The sequence below is a fragment of the Oryzias latipes genome, chromosome 11 (assembly GCF_002234675.1).
Source record: "Oryzias latipes chromosome 11, ASM223467v1".
Classification (NCBI taxonomy): Eukaryota; Metazoa; Chordata; class Actinopteri; order Beloniformes; family Adrianichthyidae; genus Oryzias; species Oryzias latipes.
This window is the reverse complement of record NC_019869.2, coordinates 8,760,664-8,782,118: the sequence shown is the minus strand read 5'-3', so window position 1 is coordinate 8,782,118 and position 21,455 is coordinate 8,760,664. Positions and strand designations below refer to the sequence as shown.

At 40.0% G+C, this 21,455-nt stretch overlaps 1 protein-coding gene across 3 annotated transcripts in view; it reads right to left on the bottom strand.

Annotated features, from left to right (window-relative positions):
• The window catches only part of LOC101162458 (polypeptide N-acetylgalactosaminyltransferase 4), a 50,055-nt gene that overhangs the window by 11,970 nt on the left and 16,630 nt on the right, over positions 1–21,455 (bottom strand). The window contains exons 1-5 of one of the 3 annotated variants that reach the window (XM_020707081.2): positions 15,729–15,914; positions 7,233–7,321; positions 6,232–6,686; positions 1,283–1,452; positions 57–246 (exon numbers count right to left, since the gene is read on the bottom strand). In XM_020707081.2, the coding sequence (XP_020562740.1) occupies positions 57–246; positions 1,283–1,452; positions 6,232–6,617 (746 nt within the window). In that variant the 5' untranslated portion in view covers positions 6,618–6,686; positions 7,233–7,321; positions 15,729–15,914. Of the gene's footprint in view, positions 1–56; positions 247–1,282; positions 1,453–6,231; positions 6,687–7,232; positions 7,322–15,728; positions 15,915–21,455 lie in introns of those variants that run through there. The other 2 variants (XM_004073975.4, XM_020707082.2) reach the window with 2 other exon arrangements.

Here is a 21,455-nt window from a genome sequence, read left to right as displayed (position 1 = left end):
GTGAAAGTGGGGAAAAAACACAACATGAAAAGCCCTTATCATCTTAGCGTGATTACCTTTCAAGCAGAGGTTCAATCCAACCAGGAACACACTCACAGTGGCAATCAAGAAACGTTAGAACATCACCAGTGGCATAGGTGGCACCAATGAGGCGTGCTCGGACCAGCCCCTCCCTTTTGTTAGTCCGAATGAGCCGCACGCGTTGCAGATTACTGATGTACTCTGCCAGCTGGGACTTTAGGTATCCTAGTTTACAAAACATAAGCATTATATTCCTCCATTATACTCTTTTAGGTATGTATTAAATACATTTCATATTTAACACTTAAAAATGGTATGAAGATCATGAAACATTTGTTATTTAGGTGAAAGAAATTGTGTAGCAACTCAGTGGTCCATGAGGTCATTTTTATGGTGTAAAACCAGACGTCTAAATGCTCCTTAGTCCAAATTCTGTAATGACGTCCATCTCAAACGTCTGAAATCAGCTAATGATGACTATGACCCACAGCTGGCTTTTATTGTGCTGCTACAAAAGACAGATTTGCCTTTATTTGATTATTTAGTGTATTTCTCTTTGTTTTTTTCTTTGTGCTATTTAAAAAATGCTGCAAGTTTCATTTCAATAGTTTCATTATTAAATACAACATAAATGTCCATACTAAAAGTTTTATCGTTTAACACATTAGGCCAGAAATTCTGACCTCAAAGTAACTTGTAATATTTACATTATCAACAGGCCAATTATGTCCCAAAGGCCCATTTGAGGGCAACCCCGAAGAGCTAAAGGAGTTTGACACCTTATTGACCCACTCCGATCGAAAGCGTGTTTTTTAACATGTTCTTGTGGCTTTTTTCTCATTATGGAGGACACATATGAAGAAAATCAAGCTAAAAACGGCTATTCTAAGTATTTCTTTATTTAAATCGTTGTGAATCAGGAGAAGACTAGGCTGAAGCAGAGTCAAGAAAAAGAAAATGTTTTTTCGTTTTTACAAAAAGGCCCGAAGACTGCTTCTGAGAACACAGGTTTCCACATTCAGTCTACCTCATTCCATATCTCACTCTCTGAAAAATGGAAATGTGCTCTGACTTGTTTCAGTAGACATTTTTTCATAGCTTTTAAAATGTATAAAGAAGTACTAACATTCGATATTTGTCCAAATACTTCTTGGTATCTGAATTGGACTCAACAAAACCTTTCAGACTCAAAAAGCAACAATCTGAACAGTTTTTTGGCAGACATGCAAAACAATAGACAGTTTATCAAAGAGAGTCAGACCTCGGTCACTGTAGTCATCAATTAGGATGATCTCTTTCAACAGGATGGCAGGCGTGGTCTCCAGCACGCTGTGAATGGTCCTCAGCAGGGTGGACCAGGCCTCGTTGTAGAAGGCAATGATCACTGAAGTGGTAGGTAAATGTCGGTAGTCAAACTTCTTATTCCGGCATCTGAAGTATGTGCAAGTGTGTTTGTATGGGTAGAGGGAGATAGAGTTGGCATAAGCATTAGCATACACGCTCAGTGCATATCTACAAAGAATAAAAACAGCACTCGGAACCAACTCGTGCAGCACAGAGCTTATTTTTCAGACGGCCAGCCAAGCTGAAGCTTCTAGAGCGACAGGATATGTCTGGACAAAGGTCCAGATGGCAGTTATTAAAACAACAAAAAGCAGCAAAAATATACTTGGGAGAGGGAGGTTATAACACAAATGAGCAACATACCACACAAAAGCTCTCAAAGAAGCCACAGAATAGAAAACAGACATGAAAGGAGAGAACGAGGGGAGAAGGATGAACCTAAAGGAAAGACGTCATTTAAAACTCCAGGTTTTGGAGAGGATCTTGTAAATAGGGTGTACTGTCAGCTAACATAAAAAAAAAAAAAAGCTGGAGAATCGGCTCAAACAGGGCTTAGTCATTGCATGATGTTGATTGGATGAATAAAACCAATAAAAGTGAGTTACTGCCAAATTTATGACCTTTTATCATTAGCTGCGTTTCCATGACACTTATGCGCAAAGGTTCATCCAAATCTTAGAAATGGCGGGGGGAAAAAAACACTTTTGGAATTACACTGTTTCCATCAAATCATTATTATGTGAATAAACACAAACCAACTCACGCGATAAGTCATTCAGAAACATGGGGACGGATGCGAACAAAACTTTGATTTACAGCAGACACATTTAAATTTCTTCCATGGCACTAGCGCTCATTCTCATCTATCAAAAGAGACGTCAGCGTCTTGTTCAGGTCATGGAGCGGCGAGCTCCTTACACGTGGGACCGGCTATCACTGACGGGGAAATCGCTGTTGGTGAACACACCCAGCTTTTGATGAGTGTGTGATGTTTTGGGACGTCTTGTGGCGCCCGCTGTGCAGTGCCCAAGGCAGCCAGTTCCTACCAAGAAGCGCATTGCTTGGTCCGGTTGTTGGTCACGTGACTCATTTAATTCGAAAAAAGTGTTTCCAATGCAGTTTTGCAAAATACGTCAATTTCGATACGCCTAAAAAACCACCTCCTCCGAGAGCAAAAACGTTTATTTGATAAATGAAAGTTTTTTGAATTTGTCGTGTTTCCGTAAAGCAAATTCATCATCGCAAATCCAATTTGCGCAATTTCGCTGTCAATGGTAAATGGTTAATGGCGCTTTTCTACCTTACTCGAAGGGTCGACCGCCCTACCGCTGTACCACGGCCGCCCACAATGGAAACGCAGTTATTTATTCACAGTCAAGAAAACAATCGGTTTTGGTGTAGCTGATGCTACAATCATCGTCGATGTGGTTGCGCCTAAATTACCTTACTACTCACTACTTTAGAGTTCTTTATATGGGCGTTTTCCTTTTTGTCGAGGTGCCTAAATGTCCGAAATACCTCCCTACTACCAAACTACTAAAAAAATACTAGAATTTTATTACAGAATAAAATGCTATCTAGTGCCCTGGATTTTTCAAGCTATATGTACACCATGCTTACAATTTTTTTCTTAAATAGCAGATGTGATGTCAGCGATTTCACAAATTAATGTAATGTATTGGGTCAATATTTGCCAAACTAGTAAGCACCGATGCACACTGGTTTTTCGCAGAGAATTCTAGGGCACTTCATTTTGGGATTGTAGTTCGGTCAGCTCTACAAAATGGCAAACGTACAATAAAGTGCACTATGTAGTGAGTAGGGAAGGAATTCCAACACAACCAACAATTCCAAAATCCAGTGCTCTATAAATGTCCCAGAAATGTCTGCTGGTATCCATTACTACCATTGACTGTAAAAGAGAACTGGAACGAACCCACTGAAAATGGATTACTTCTGGATGAAACAAAATGAACTCAATTCAGTTGTCATTTTTTTGCAATATGAACGTCGCCATGTTGGAGCCAGACAGTGTCAGAAAGCAGGGGCTGGTCAGAATCGGTCTGAGTCATCATCTATGGCAACCACTCTCGCCAATCATGAGTCAGCTTGCTGGAAGTCCACACCCCTTCCTACACGAAATCTATTAATCAAATGTTTTGAACGCTCGACTTGGGGGCTGGCAGGAACCACATAACTTTATTGAGGCATTTGATTGGCCAGTTTATAACTACTGTAAAAATATCGGGGGGGAAAAACAGGATGAGCAAGAACATGTTAAAAAAAAGGTAGCAGAGCAAGAATGGTTATTCTGACAAATAAATGACCTTTATATTTCTCAATAGAACAAATAACAATTTTGAAATTGAAGACTTTCTTGTGATGTCATATGAAACTGCAAAACTTTTAATCTTGCATCTTTTTTTCCTTTGTCTTTCTTTATATGAATTACTTACACCAGAATTTCTCAGTATATGCGAATAGAGTTATGAGTACATGTGGAAAATACACATCGCTAATAACAAAAATAGATAAAAGTAGTTAACCTGGTTGAGGCTAAGGAGCTAACCATACTGGTTTACTCACTTCTCGTACTGGAATGCTGTTGTCTCAAAAGTTTAACTGTTACTAATATCTGGCTTTTCTAGTTGGTGCAGCACACAAGGCGGAACATACTACGTTTTGAAAGCATGTGGGAATAAAACCAACCGGTTTTGAGGTCAAAGTTTGTGAAAAAACTTAAACACTAGAGTTGGTAACGTTTAAATAGTATCAAGGAATTGTTCCAATTTAATGAAACAAAATGTAACAAATCACAGTAAGCATATAAATTAAATAAACTGAACTAAATAAAAAGGACAGACTTGGACAAATGGGGATTTTACTCAAATAATCTTAAGATATATGGCTATAACTTGATTAAATGCTGCTCCAGCTTCATTGACTGAAGCTTCAGTTTCACCTTGTTTTTATTAACATTTACAAATTAAGTTAATCTTCAAAGGTATTTACCTCATAACGTAGTATTGCCACGTCTACATCTAAAAACAAAGCAAAGCCTAACGGCAAAAATTGTGCATGAATGATTTCAAAGAAAGTGGAACCTGTTGATTTACATCCAAGTCTTTGTCATATGAATTCACTTGATTAACAGACAGAGATTTACGCTGCATGATTCCAGTGGTTAAAATATGAATAAAATCACCTAATGTGTAATTTTTAACTCAAGGATCCAAAATACAAAGTATTGTTTTTCAACACAGCACCAGAACCAAAACAACCATCCATGGCTGCAAACCCTTCTACTTTTTTTTGGCTAATTTTAGATTTATCCACAAGTTATGAGACAGATAAGAAACTCTACATTGTGTTTTTAGGGTACAGTATCATGGCCAAAAAGCTTATTTAATTCCATTTCTATTCACAAATTTCTACTGTTATTTACTGTTGATTGAACTTGATTATGCCTTAGACACAAGCATCAGTACGGGGATTCATCTGTAGGGGTGTTTTGGGTTGTCCGGGACGGTGGAGGGTCGTAGACAGAACCATCTGCATCTTAAAGGGAGCGCAGGTGTGTCGTGCAGTTTCCTTAAGGCTCGTAGAACCACCGTAAGGGACGTCATGAAAATGGCCGGACCATTGTCGTACGTGGGTTAAGTGTGTTGTGAAGTATTTGTGAGTAGCACTCATTTACGACGTCCACGGGATGCTGTCGTAAGCTGCCCTTACTACGGGCGGAAGTGGGCAAACGTTAACAAGGCATGCAGGTGGCCCACAATATATTAAGGTTGTAGCTAGACCACTCTGTGAATCTATACACCCTATGATCCCCTTTTAATTTTTTACAAGAATACAGCAAGCGACAGGTCATAGAAAACGCCTAAACAACACGCAAGGCTAAGCAAGGACAAAGTAGGTGAGACGCAAGGGTGTTGTACGAATCTTTGATTTTTTTAACTCCTCTAAATCTGTGGCCCAGTGCAAGGAGCCTGTTCGTGCTGTTCCTGTGATAAGTGCAGGGTCTTTCGGTGTCTCTTACAGACACCTTGTGAGTTCCTTGCGCTCAGTCTGATTGTTGAGACCTAAAATGAATCAGAGCGCAGCTTGTGTAGGAGTCCTACAGGCACCTGAGCACACAGTGCGTGCGCCATTTGCGATTGGTCAGTAGGGGGCTAGTAACTGTACTTAATTAACGACGTGCCCTTATGCCACACATAACGATTGTGGCATAAGGGCACTGTACGACAGCATCACCTGTACGTCCCAAGTGTGTGCAAATTACATTATCCTTACAAATACTTCACGATCCATTTGCATGATGCCCCTTAACCCTTGTGCTATCCTAGGCACTTTAACATTGGGAGTTGGGTCATCTAGACCCACTAGACAGTGCGCTGAACCTTTTTTCTTCAATGATTTGGGATCTTCACTGGTGTCCATGGATTACATGAAATCTTTCCACCTTTATCCACCTTTGTCATGGTAGGGAGAACACGTCAATGTGAGGGTGGGGTCATCTAAGATAGCACAAGGGTTAAAGTGGCCGTACGCACCTCAAGGGAACTGCAAGATACACCTGCACTCCCCTTTAATATCTTGCCACTCCATGACCCTCCACGGGTCTTCACAACCCAAAAACCCACAGTACTCGTATGAGTCATCCATCCATATGGGGAATGTGATCAAGGGAAAAGATGATCTTACTGTCAGTAGCAAACTGATGCCAGTGTAAAATTTACCAGATCATCCAATTGGTGTCCTTGCTTTTGGCACACCATTAATTCCAGCCAACATGCAAGACTGATTTTTTTGCGAGAAAGTCAATATAGAGAAGGCAACAAAGTTTTTTTTTTATCCACTCACTCTTCCATCCTGTTGTCCTGGATGTGCCGATGCAGAGAGATCTTGTCACTGACAAAAATGTTGATAGCGTAGCTCTCCACACTTTCTTCCTCTAATTTCTTCTCTTCCGGGCTGAGGTTGAGGCGAGTGGCTCGCCCCCACTCCCCAGGCGCACTGCTGTCTGGTGGGGGTTTTATATAGAGGGCTCTAGCCAGTGGTCCATCAATCCCACTCTTCTCCTCAGGCAACTGCCTCACAAGAACATTGTGCTTATCATCTTCCTCCCGTGTTGATGAAGAGAACGGGAAGGTGGAACGTGCCAGCACTATATAGCCAAGCCACAGGAGCCACAGAAAGAACCCTGCTTTGGCTAGCACGCCTAGTTTTCTAGAACAGCGCCCCCTCATGGTGAGGAGGTCTGTGACAGAAACGTGACAAGCTGAACCTTAGGGTTGCTCCCAACAGGATACGGGCATCTGGGAACAAAAACAAACAGACAACTTTGTGTTAATCAAAACTTCTTTTAAGGACGTAAATAAAATTTTAAAATATTTGCAATCCTTTTAATGTCTAATAGAAACTGGTTCCAGAAGAAAAAGACTTACATAAAAGATTGCATAAAAAGGTAGTTATAGAGAAAAGCAGATATTAATGTCTGCCAATAAATCTTGCTTATGTAGTTCTATTTTGACCATGATGATCAGAAGTTAGTCGTGTTATCACAACCTGTAAATGTATTTGTCTGTTTGTCCCTTAAAGTTACAAACTCTAAGGTGCAGCCTCTTTTAATCCCTTAACACAGCAGTAAAAGCTTGTTGAGCCAATTCTTTCAGAACAATGCACACATCTACCTGCAAAGATTTCAGCAGGAGTGCACACAACAAATGAACTGAGTTGAAATTCAGTGAACTTTAGACCTTGATCGCATTAAATTAAGTGTATTTGGAACTAAGCTGACATCTTGTTCCACTTTTGTGCTGTTTTGTTAGTAGGTGACGGAGGTTATAGGGATATAATTTCACCTCCAGAGCAGCGTCTGTTGTTGGTACCGCCGGTGTCATCATTTGATGTGGTGAAAAGAAGATCACTTGAAGTTTGGTACATCAGAGGACTGATGACACAAGAGACGTCACCTTAACCTTTGTGACCTGATGTCAATCATGTCCCAGTAGCATTAACTGTATAATACCTGGACTGAGTGACCCCTTTCCTTCTCATGCTCCAAATAGAAAGTACCTGCTGGCTCAGAGAAGCTAAAATCTCATTGACTTCAATAGAGAAATTGTCAAATTGTCAAAATAATCATTCTTGCTCTAATACTTTTTTTAACATGTTCTTATTAATTTTAATTATATATTTTTTCTGTAGTTAAAACTATTTAAGTGATAAAGTGGCTCAGACAATCAGATGCCTCAATAAAACTATGTGGTGTCAACTGTCAAATTCAAAACATTTGACAAATTTTCCCAAGCCCATTTTCAGTGGTAGGAGTATGGACTTCCAACAAGCTCACACCTGACTGGCAAGAGTTGTTGCCATAGAAATGGTGACTCAGACCAATCACTTCCTATTGATCTAACCGGACATCTCAGTCCAGAAAAGCGCAGTGCTAGGAACAGCTAAGCTACTTTGCAGGACTCTCAAGCTCCTGGGCCGCTGGTAGAGGACACGAGATTGTATGAGAAACCACCCGGCTTGGGCCCGGCACAGGAGTAGTGCAAAGGGTCTTGCCCAAGTACCAACACTGGATGAAGCTCAGCGCGCACTACATGTTTTTTGAGATGCTAAACAAAATGTTAGCAATTGAAAAAACTAATTTACAGTTGAGGAAAGACACTTATCATGCCTATTATAGACAACTTATGGCTTTAATTCCATCCTACTTAAAACTAAAAAATTGAACTCAAGCTAAAATATACTGACATTGCATTTCTGTTGAAATGTAACACAAAGACAACGCAACAAAAAAAAAAATTGAGAATACCGTTGTGTGTGAGAAAGACTTCTGCTGAAGATTAAAAAAACACGCTAGACACTATTCCGTTTTTTATTCTCTTCCAATGAACCAAATACAGAGATTACCAGTAATATAGACAAAAATAAATACAAAGATAAATCCCCATTTGCTTATTAAAGTTGGGATTAAAATTGGTTTATAATTGAAATACTCATATCTGAGGAATTTAACATGTCAACACCTAAACAAGGGTTGTGGTAAAAACAGACCTCTAAATGTGACCACTAATCTAGTCGCATAATTGTGTTGCATTCATATTAAACAAGGTCACCTTTTATCTGTCACAGCCTGCAAGGCTAAACTGAAAGAGTGCTGATCACACACTTTAGCAGTGCTTCCCCCTTCCTCGCACTCAAACCCACGGGCAGCTATTTCCTACTTGGGGAAAAAAAAAGGAAAAGGACAGTTTGTCCCTTACAGATCCAACTGTAAATGTAAATGTTTTAAACTCTCCATTTTTCACTGCAAGTTGGTCAAAGCAGCAGTCTTTTTCCCCCTTTCAGCCAAAACTGTGGCCTGCTGCAGACTCTCTGAGGTTTCAAAATGGAGACGCCTACAGACAAAACCCCCTTTTAGAGGCTGTCCATCAATCTGACCCTTTGGTAGTGATACTGTGTCCCCCTGTGAGCGAATGAGGAACAAAGAGGGCTACAATGCAGCTTTAATCCTGAGACACGTTTTAATCATTGCACAAAAGTAAAGGTTGATACATGCTTTTGCTTCCTGAGCTATTAAAAATGGCTTGAAAAACATGCTTTACCAGTCATGATGAGAAACATCCTTTGAAGTGAACTCTGATATATTAAAGTCACTGAAGGAACAGCAAGTGCTTGACTCACATACTGGCCAGTCACATGAGAAACAATGGTGTTAGATCTATTGTGGTAAACAGAATTCTTCCAATGGATTAAGGATTGGGAACACTTAGAGTCATTTTTAAGATACGTTCCCATCAGGCATATGTTGCGAGTTCAGAAATGCGCAATACGCAGTTTCATGAACGCTCTTTTAGCATTCGGTGTTTAAGCTGGACAAGCAGGGAGCAGCAGGGAGAGGCCTCTTCTTCCTCTTTTGTTTTTCTACCGTTTACTAGCACCACGTGCCCCACCTAAAGTTGGGAAAGGCTTGGTGCGAAATGTCGAAGCGGCGTGAATCTTGCCAAACTTGCTCCAGGATTGGAGTCATACGATTCCAGCCGGGCCGGACTGCAATTATTATTTTCGTTTTCATAATTACTTTTCAACCGATTGTCACTTCCGTGTTCTGAGAAGGACGCAGCCAGATCACTCACAAGTCTGACTCCCTGATTGGTTCAAACAGCTGAAGGTTCAACTCAGTTCAATCAATGCCCGGTTTTTATGTAGAGCCCGAGGATGGAATTTAAAAATTGCATAGTTATGAATGGATGGATGGTTTCAAGAGTTTTGAAAGCAAAAGCCCGAATTGAAGTTTGTGTGCGTTTATATCGACTTTCTATTGAAAAAGGTCGCTTGAATGCCAGTTGCCGAGGCTGGTGTGTGCGAAGCTTTAATCGCACCCTCGACTGGTTGCTGACTGACTTCTGTTGAGAGCAAGATGAGGTGAAACTAGGCCGTAAGGTAAAAGCTGTATGATGTCATTCCATTCCAACATGGAGGGTCGGAATTCAAACTTTTTGCCCAGTTACAAATATAAATTGGTTCTATACTAGAGGGGCAGCTGGACGGCTCAGTCAGTGCAGGACTGGCACTCAGGAAATCAGGGTTTGATTCCCAGGGGGCACAAAGAGTTTCTTCCAGTGTGGGCCCTTGAAGACCCTTCAAGACCCTTCACACTACTTCCCAGCAGTCTTTCACCCAAGCATCCTGTTGGGCATAGACCAATCCCCAGCTCGGATTGTTGTGTCAGGAAAGGCTTGTGGCATAAAAATCTCTGCAAAACCACCTGTGCAAATCAGTGAAAGCTAGTTCGCAGTGGCGACTCCTAACCCAATATTTGCTGCACCCAACGGTGAATGACAGGTGAACAGTTCTCCATCTCCGTTGTTTTTTTTTTCTTCATTTATTTTTTTAAATTGGTCTACTGCAGTGTTTTTCAACCTTTTCTGAGCCACGGCACACTTTAACCTTAAAAAAAATCCCGCGGCACACCAGGATCCAAAAATTAAAAAAAAAAAAAAAAAACGGAAAACTCATAGTCTGTATTGATCTACAGCCCCTCCAGAATCTCACATGCATTTTTGAGATAATTGTGGCAGAAAAAGCTTGAAACTGCAGCTGTTTTTTTCTAAAAGATGTAATAAAAGTTAAGTTAGAAGATGTAAAAACAGTTTGATGTGTGTTCGTTGATTTCAAGACGTTTAGCAACAGATCTCCTTGAGCGCTGTCACTCTCACAACCCAATGCATCATGGGAGATGTAGTGCATTAAACGGCCGGCGGAGATCGCGTCTCTGAGCTTCCTTGTTTTGTTCACTTGTTCCACGGTCTGATACCGGATTCTGTGGAAAGCTACACCGATAAAGACGAGATTTAGCTGGTATTTTTGTTAGAACTGAGCGATTTTACGAGCTAAATCGGGACAAGGAAGTAAAGACTTTAACCACTTCTGATTGGTCAGACTGATGACATGTGATTAAGCTCCCCAAGAATGATTGGTGGAGACAGTTAAAAGGACGGGACTTTTCCAAAATACAGCCGGAGTTGCAGCTGAATCGCGGTACGTCATTCTTATCAAAATGTCTTTAATAAAATAAAATAAACGCAAAGAAAAAGTATTTTACGATCTTTTATATTCCTAACTCCTCAGTGTTTTATCAGGGCCTGTTTGGATGAACAGAGAGCTGAAATCTTGGAGATGGGAAATGTTTAATTTTTCAGTTAATGAGGGCAATTTCCCACGGCACACTTGACCATCTCCCACGGCACACTAGTGTGCCGCGGCACACTAGTGTGCCGTGGGAAATATAAATTGGTTACAAATTGGTTACAAATATAAATTGGTTCTATACTAGAGGGGCAGCTGGACGGCTCAGTCAGTGCAGGACTGGCACTCAGGAAATCAGGGTTTGATTCCCAGGGGGCACAAAGAGTTTCTTCCAGTGTGGGCCCTTGAAGACCCTTCAAGACCCTTCACACTACTTCCCAGCAGTCTTTCCGTGCCGAGTCCGTGCCGTGGGTTGGAAAACACTGGTCTACTGGTCCAATAGGAGAGCGATACATTTCCAAGATGGAGAGATTTTGAAGCAATCTCAAGCTCATAATGAATTCTTGAGTCTACCCTGTAGGTTGTACTTCAACAAAGGAGTTGCCAACAAAAAATCATAGACAGCCAAGGTGACCCCAGCTCTTGGCACCAGTATGTTCAGCCCTTATTGGGATTTATACACATTCAGGGGGTGACTCTATAAGTTCCTTTCATGGCAAAGAGGAAAGAAAGACATTCACTGTTGCTTGTGAGAAAGAGGAATCCCTCACTGCATTTGCAAATTTGGGTAGAAGTTTTGAGCTGGATCCATTCACCTTTAAAGGCAAAAGGCATCCAGAAAAGGCAAGTGTTGCAAGATACGAAGCATTCTGCTTGGAATCTCCTGCTCTGTCACAGTTATCCATGCCTCCAACATATGATGCTCTACATCAACACAGCAGAGGGCCAAAATGACCAAGCAGCAATAATGAGAAAGGGTCTGAAAGATATGATGTGTACTCCCTTGCATAGGGTACTGCACATTACATATGGAGAATTAAGTGACCTGGATAAATAAAAGTCAACAAAAACATAAAACAGCACCCTGAATTTACATTTTTCTCTACATTTCGGATTTATAGCTTGAGACAAAAAATGCAGGCTGTATTGCAGCGAGCTCCTAACCCAAAGTGTGTAGTATAAACAAAAATCCATTTAAAATGTATGGAGAAGAGGAAAAGGCGGCTTTGCAGTCTCAGTGACTAGCTGAAAAAGAAATGAGCATTTGGTCATCATAGCCGCTATGTGTGTGCTTGTCATTGTTTATTTAAAAAAAATCATGTTTTGATGTGCCAACTGAATGCGCTTTATGTCTGTTTTATTTTAGGGAAAAAACTGTTTTTTCGTTGTTGTTTCTCAGAAAAGTGTTTGTACTGTTTTTTGGATGCTTTACATTAGAGCATTCCGGATCTAATATTTTGTTTTTTTCTTAATTGTTTGAGATGTAAAACAAAAATCCCCCCCTGCTGGGGTAAAAGTGAAGGTTGGACGTCTGTTATAAAAAAATGGAAACTAACTTCGTAAATCGACTTCTTTAGCTGTACTTTGATATTTTACTGTGCCACAGTGTCATGAAGTTACATAAAAATACCTAAAAATGATGCTTTTTTTACAGCAATTATTAGGTTAGATGACAAATAGATTAATTAATTAATTCCAGATCATAATTGATTAATTGCACAAAACATATAATTTTAGTTTTTTCCTGGTTCTATTTTTCCAGACTGCTACAATGCTAAAGTTCTCCTCTACATGATCAGAGTGAAACCCACCAAAGCACTACTATCTGTCAAAATCTATGTTTAATCGAAATAGAACAAAAATGGGCGCAAAACCACATGTAACACTTGAGGAAAGGAGCAAAAAACACAAAAATAAGTGAAAAGTCTCCCATTTTAATGGCTGGGCCCTTTTTTTCTTTGTTTTTAGGCTATTTGAAGTGAAAAAAATGACGGATTTAACCTGGAAACTGCTTTTCCTACACATGATTTAATACTAGAAGCAAGAAACAGTTCTGGACTGACCTAAACCTAATCTAGAAACTATCCCTCCTATTATAAAAAAGACAATGTATTACAGCACTTAACTTTATAAGAAAGTAAATACACACTAGAATAGAATAGAATAGAATAGAATAGAATAGAATAGAATAGAATAGAATAGAATAGAACTGAAGGTGGAAATTTCTAAGGGTGTGTATTGGCAAGAGTCTGGCAATACAGTAAGTATCACGATATACATCTCACAATACAGTATGTATCGTGATACATCTTAAGTGTCACTCGTTCTCATCTGGAGCCCACAACAAAACACCACAATCCGTGTTTTATATGTTCCTGGCAGCAACATGGCACAAAGTATTGGTTCAGTACTCATCCCAAGTAAAGACTAAGTAGTACATGTGTCATGACAACCAAAACTGGGAGGCTGAATGAACATTTAGCATTTAACCTAAACAGATTTTGTGAAATTGTGTTGTTTTTTTGGGTGTAGAGCTGCTCAAAGAGGCTCAGTGTTCGCCGTTGCTGCCAACTAGTAGTCTGGGGTAGGGTTGTGCCGATGGACAATATCATCGTCCATCATGATGGGTGACTGACATCCCGATGGAGAGACCATCATCGTGATGCCACTCCCCAGCCACGTTGCGCGTTGACACCATAAGCCGCGGTTACATGTACAAAATATTTTGATGGGATCAATGGTCGGATTAGAATCCAACCGTGTACATGGTCCCAGAAAAATATTTTCAGAATATAAAAACGTTCACTAAGGTCACACTTTCCGTCGGAATAAATCATTCGCACATGCGCAGTAGGGTTTGAAAAACGGAAGGATATAGATTCCGCCGAGCGTCTTTTTTTTTTCAAACTTTATTGAATGTAACAATTCAATACAAAACAATGTTAAACAGCGCCGAGCGGCTATATACATTGACATGTCAGCGCGGTAAAATACGAGACGATCTTCTAAACGTGCTTTTAAAAATGTTACGGTTACTATGAAACACCTGTTCGCTCATCATTTGAATTTTAATCCGTGTGGTCAGTGCTTTTTCTGAACGAAGCCAGGATTAGCAGTATGCTAACACGGGCTAACAACATTAGCTTTGGGTGGTGCTGCTTGCTGGCTGCACGTAAACGTGGGAATAACATCAGCCTTTATTAGTCGGGACATGACTGGAAACACAAATCCGCGTGATTGTTTGAATGTTTTCTAAGGACTGAGCGGCCTTTCTGCTTTGAAGCTCACACCGCTGTGTGTTGACGATCCGAGCTGTGCTCAGACACACACTTTTAGACCCGGTTCTGAGTTCTGTTGCTTGTACCCCTAGAGCTGCGGGACGGATCGCAGTCTTAAATCTCCCACACATAGCGCTCATGTAACAAAGCACCCCCCCCTTTTCCCTCAAACACAAAGCTGTAAGTCCGCGCTCCGCCGGTCCACTTCACTAGTGAAGTGCGGGAGCGGACTACTTCTTTTCTATTTTGTTTGTTACTTTTTTTGTTAAAGTCACTTCCCTCAGTTTATACTGGATCATCGCGGATTAGTCATTAGTTGGAAAATAAAATGAAAAAAAGCAAAAAAACGAATAGCAGTTATATAAGAACGAAAAATGTAAAAATACCCCCCCCCCCCCCCCCCCCCCCCCCGACGATGTCATCCTCCTTCCCGATGGTTGACAGCAAACATCGTCGACGGCCAATTTAAGGGACATCGCCCAACCCTAGTCTGGGGTATAAGTGGGAAACAAGAGTCAGACGCTGAAGGACATCGGACTCTAAATAAATAAATATCGTCCCGACAGCATTTTAATTCGATACAAGTATTGCCACCTGAAATATCACGATATATCGCTGAATCAATTTTCCCTTACACCCCGGGAAATTTCGTTGTGTCTTTTTCTTGGTCATAGTTTCTGCAGAGCAGCAGAAGTTCAGTAGAAATTCACCTCTGAGTTGGTGCAGAGTAAGCCCGCCCTCATTTCCCATCCTCCCTTTGTTTGCACTCTCTCCCACTAGCTTTCAGCCCATCACACCCTAATATTATATTGGAGCTATCCAGCCCTCCACTTTAGATCCACATTCCAGCTTAGAAGAGGAAAACAAAGACATAAATGGATCAATGAGTCTGCAAGTGGATGCATCAGAATGGAGCGGAGCAGGGAGCTTGTATTTTCTATATCACACAACTCTTCATCTGTTCCTGATTCACACCGATTTGAATAAAGAAAAGAAATCCTCAGGAATCCAATCTTAATCCTAAATTTCTTCATACATGTCCTCCATCATGAGAAAAATGCATGCTAAACACCCTTTTCATTAGTGGGTCTGCAAAGAGGAACGTGCCAAACAGGGAGAAGTCTAGATGGGGCGTGAATCATGCGTGCCTGTCACGCATAAAGCTGCTCTCGCACAGTTCAATTGCAAGGCAAATCTGTCAAATGAACGCACCGCTCGGATTATAATCTGGTTTACAATCAGAGAAGCGAAAGATACTTAAAAAAAGTTTCTTCAGGTGTGCAGAGGCTCAGTAAATCGAAGCGGAAGCAGAACGAAAACTTTCCAAAGTCGACTCGCAGCTTTTCAATCTTTAGCTTGTTGGCATCAAAGAGGATCTTTGTGTAAAACTGGCTCGTTAACTTACTAGTCACAGCAGGAAATAGCAGACAGGGTAATCTAACGATGCATGTTGACAAGAAAATAACGCGTTAACTTTGGCATGTGAAACGACACAGTAGGGTGAGAATTAGTCTTCATTCAGAGGAATTCTGAATTTACCTTTTCGATAAATTGCATGGTATGGTGTGTCTGGAGTTAAAAGTGGATGTTGTCTGTCAACCGGACCCTGCTCGCTGGCTTGGAGTTGTCAGAGTTCCCACATAATCCCCTCCACACGGAGTGCTGGCCTGCGTGAAACAAACGAACCCTCTCACTGCAAAGCTTCCGCCAGAACCTTTCAAAATAAAGGAACGATTATCGTTGTTTACTCAACATTTCTTTTTTTTTTTTTTTTTTTTTTTTTTTTACAAATTTTGTCTGTTTTTTTCTCTCCAAAAAAATAATCTAATTTTTTTAAAATTAGTATAGAGACAATATGATCCTCAAAACAAAAAAAAAAGCTTTGGTTGGTGATTCTAAAATTGTCACTTAGAGGTGAGTGTGATGTTGTCACTTTTTATAGCCATACCTTGTTCAGGATTAACAATGCCATTGTTTTAAGATAGCAGGAAAAGTTACAGTAACTCCAACCAGGAAGCAGATAAAAAATCAATTAAAAAAACATTTTTTTAGTTAAAAAGCTGGGAAACATTTCCACATTAACAAAAAATAAATAAATCACAAACCACAAAAAAAGAAAAAAAAATCGTTTCCAGACATACTTCCGGTTTTGTTTACATCATATCCTCTTAACTTGACAGCTTTCAGTGCTAGCTAGTTATCTCTTTCCAAATCTCTAAATAATTATTATTAAAAGTATATATTCCACCCAAACAGACAATATTTGTGAAATTAAAAAAAAAATTATTCCAAAATAGGTGTACAAGTATTTTGGGAACAGAAACAAAAGGTTTTAATCAAAAATAATATCAATCATTACTGTACTGCAATTTAGTGCTTAAAAGTTCAACGAGTTTTTTTTTTTTAAGGTTTGAAAAATAAACCCAAAGAGCACCAAAAAAAAATTTCAAACTCCTGAAATGAAGCTTGTTAATAATCTGACAGGCGGATAGAGAATGACCTTTGATTTTATACAGTCTTGCCTGTGTTGACAGGTGAATTCTTGAGCAAGTTCAAACTATTCTTCATTTATTTTAAAATGGACGAACAAAAACACAGAGAAAACTGCATGAAACCTAACATTTTTCAATAAAATCATAATGTAATCACGTTTTTTTTCCTTTTCAGATTGTACTAAACACAGATTAAATTAAGGAAGGCTTGTGTTACCTACTGGAGGCCTTCAAAGTCAGATACAAGATTTCTTTTTAAATCTGTACATAAGGTTCTGACTGAGTGAAAAACTTGTACGTGAAAATGTTATATGTCAATGTAATTTTAAATATATTTTTCTTCTCACTGTTTGAAAGTCTTTAACCATCTCATATAGCATTTCCTGATCTTAGACGAGTTCAAACCATTTGAAGTCCTGTGTTAATATTTGCACAAACGCTGGAAGGTTTGGAAATCCACACATACTCTCAAGTGCTAACAGCCATTCCTCTGCAGCATGTTTGCAGAGATAGGGTTGGTTTGTTATTCATGGGATCTAGGTCCTGCTCAGGCCGGACTCTGCTTGCCTGGAGTGTGTAACACACCAGTGTTGTCTGTTGTTTGGCAAACACCTGCTCTGCTTGGTAACTTGCCAATATCTTTTTAATTCTTCCTTCTCATTCCTTTCCTCCTTTTCATCCCATTCCAGTTGAAAGCAGACTTTCTGTTGGAGCGATGTGCCCTCAATCTGGACCTGCAATGACTCCCATTTATGTAGGAGTTTCACTTTTTTTTATATATAAATCTGAGAAAGATTATTTTTTTGAAAGATTTATTAAAACAGTTTGTTTGCTATTCTCTACAAAACACTTTGAAAATCAAACTTAAATGTTGAAATATAGGATTAAAACCTTTAGTTTGGTTTAGTCTATCCAGATGTCATACTTCTGTCAGATCCTCAGTATTCGACCTACCTCTGAAGTGAGAAATCTGATTACTCACTTCAAGTAAACAGTGCCATCTAGAGTTTATAGTGAGTATATCAAATCTTTTCTCGCTTAATTGAAAAAAATAGCCTTCCTGACTAATAATGAGAGGATTGAAGCTTACATGAAGAACTTTAAAGGGAAATGACTTCAAATCTACTAATATATCTGCTTTGTGTGATACCTCATGACATTTTCAAGAGACGACTAAGAAATATGCTTTATATATTATATATTATAAGTACTTGCAAGAAAAATAGACTGGAAAAATATTAAAAAATCAGAATCAGCTTTATTGGCCAAACAGTGCATGGACAATGTATTTGCCTTTGGTGTCTTGTGCTCTCGTGCAAACTAGCAAGGCATAAAAGGTATAAAAGGGTAAGAAAAAATAGAATAAGTAATAAAAAAGAAAGTGACACAGTGTGATTTTGTTCAGTTTTCTTGAGTGGCATGACAATAAAAGCATGGAAAAATAAGCTATAGACAAACTAACGGCCTCCCTTCATATTGATTTAGTCGTTTTTAACGGGAGATGCGGGAAAAGAATATTGATATTTTTAAGTTTGAGGTTGTTTAATGATTAACGTAACACAAATATGTATGCATAGGACTGTGGACATGTACCCCCAGTGGCAAAACTGAAACATTTTGTATGGTCAGGTGGTTAGAGAGGGGGCAAATGAAAAGATGTTATTTTAATTTAATGTAAATTCAGTTTGTTTTAATATTCATTTAATGCTATTTTTTTGTGATTTCTGAAAAGCTCAAAGAAGGTTTTATCAATGATTTCTTAATTTTCATCAATAATGATGCTGATATTGAACCAAAAATTGGGGGGTGGGGTTCCTGCCCCCTTGCCCCACCATAGCTCCGCCCCCACATATACCTAAATATAACAACAAATATATGAGGTAACAAATGAAAGGAAGATGGAAGCTAAATCCTTCTTGTTCTCCTTTTCTTTTTTCTCTGTTTTTCACACCTGTCTTCCATTTTTTTTTGTCTATTGTTAAATATATGTATAAATACGTGCTATGTTTGATTATGGGATGTTTTAGAATCCTCTTGCTTGTTAAGAGGTTTATAGATAAATCTTGGTTTTGTTTGTACCGTTAAATCTAAAATAAAAAGTTTAAAAACTGAAAAAATGGAATCTTAGAGAGCAAATTTTATGAATGAATCAATGCAATGTGTCCCAGTGAGATGAAGTCTCTCTGCAGGATCCGGCTCTTTAAATGAAATGGAGAGGGATTCATGCTCACACGCTCCTTTTACTCATTAGCTTCCTGAAGAGCTGAACACAATAGCTCCCAGTCATAAGGGGGATCCACATAGTGGATCTTCTTCTATGATTGGTCACTTAGTTAGATCTCACTCAATGACTCATGTGTTCCCAAAATTAAAATGCAAAACTGTCCATCAGGTGGGTAGGACTAGCTAAATCTTCACTTTTTGTTTCTCAGACAGCTGAGCAATTGATGCCCAGGGTGGAAGTACAAACCCTTTAGATTGAGGAGGATTCTTTCATGAAAGCATTTTGGGAAAGACTTAATTTAGTCCTCTGATTACTGGCTTTTGGGTGTTATCGAAGATTAATGTGAAGAGATGGGGAATTTTCTCAGTGGCATGGCAAAGTTTGGATTTTCATTCATCTTCTAAACCCTTTTTAACCCTTTCAAGGTCACGGGGCTGCTGGAGCCTATCCCAGCCACTCATGGGCGAAGGCAGGAATACAGGAGACATCCTGGACAGGTCGCCAGTTTGTAGAAGGGCCACAAATCACACACCCATACACACATTTACATTCACACTAGGGACAATTTAGATTAATCGATTAAGCTATGAAGCATGTTTTTGACGGTAGGAGGAAGCCAAGTCCCCAGAGAAAACCCACGTATGTACGGGGAGAACATGCAAACTCCACACAGAAAGGTCCCCCATTGCTGTACTGTTAAAAAATAAAGTGAAGGCTGTGTTGTTGGTCGGTTTTTTAGACATGCCAGTAGAAACATTACTCTAAAAAAATCCAAAAATGTACCTTAAATTGCTTAGGGCTCATTTGTCTGGATTATTTGATTGAAGTGTATCTTCTTTCACCTTCAAATGTTTTTTTTTGGTCCAATCATATGATTAATCATACTAAGTCTGATGTATCAGTGAATACAACTATATTTCCTTTGTTTGTGTTTTTTGTTTTGATTGCTGATCCACAGTCAGAACAAAAACCCTCGGCGAGGCCTCATTTCAGCACTGTGCCTCGCCTGCGGATCAGCCTGCCTGGAGTAGTGATGGCTTCACACTCGGTGGAGGTTTCTGAAAAGAAAAAAACGTAGAGTTCATCTTGCTGGCTTAGCTTTTCAGTAGTTTTACATTTCCTCGTGTTTTTATTGATTTAATGGACTGTTCTTCCCTTCTTTTTGTTGAATTTGCAGAGCTCTGTGTCCAAATTGGACACAGATCATCAATCATGAAAAAAATTAGGATTATCAAGAACATGTTAAAAGGTATCAGATCAACAATGCTTATTTTGACAAAAAGAATGATGGAGTAACAGCTGTTAACTTCTCATTAGAAGTCTATGGGATTTGATTCTGGCTTCTTAGAACCAGCAGGTACTTTCTGTTTGGAACGGGGGGGGGGGGGACGACGACTCACTCAGTCCGGTTCTCATTTACGCAGTCCATGATTATGATACAAACATGAAGTTGAGTAAGTTCTAGTTTTCTGATTGCTTTTTCTTTTACTAGATTACTTTTTTAGTTGGATGACTGATAGGTTGCAGTGGTGCAGTTGTTCACAAGCGTCTGCTGCTGAAAGAGAGTAAAAGAACTATTGGTTTTGCAGAGGGAGGGATGTGGGGGGGGGGGGGGGGGGCAGAGCAGCTGAAAGGGCTCAGGCAGTTCAGCCGTCAGTCACTAGCAGTCCAGACGTCTTACTGTCTGAAAATCACAAACACACGCAGACATACACAATCACCTCCTGACTTTTTTCAATCTCTCAAATGGCACCAGACGTCTCAGGTCCGTGTCCCTTCATCGCCCTGGCAACCCTTCCCATTCAGTCCGGAGGCCATCTCTCCTGCCTCTTTTACAAATCCAAGGGCAAGGAAGAGATGGAAAGAGACCAAGAGGGGAAAAAAGGGAATAGAAAAAATGAAGAGGCACGCAGAACTACATTTAAATACGGACAAAGTTCTTGTTGGCAGAACTCCATCTCTGCCTCTTTTGACTGACCCACAGTTCTCTTTTTAGGGCAGCAAAAACCAAAGCGGGTAGGCTGGAAAATATACTTTTAATTGTGTACTTTTAATTAATCAGCTGAATTTGTTAAAAACTGTGGCATAGTTGTAAATAACAGATTAAATTGTGGGCTGCCTGCGACAGACTGGCGACCTGACCAGGGCGCCCCCTGCCTTTGCCCACCAGTGGCCGGGATAGGCTCCAGCAGCCTCGTGGCCCTGAAAGGGAATAAACCGAAGAAGATGAATGAATGAATGAATTGTGGGCTGCAAGGTGGTGGAGTAGTTAGAGCACTCACCTCACAGTAAGAGGGTGGTGGTTCCAAACCCAGCTGGGACCTCTCAATGTGGAGCTTGCATATTTTCCTCGTACATGTGTGGTTTTTTCTCCACTGACTCCAGTTTCCTCCCACAGTCCAAAAAACATGCTTCATAGGTTGATTGATGTCTCTAAATTGTCCCAAGGGGTGATTGTGTGTGTGGCCCTGCTACAAACTGGCAACCAGTTCAAGGTGTACCCCGCCTTCACCCAACAGTAGCTGGTTAGCTCCAGCAACCCCATGTCCG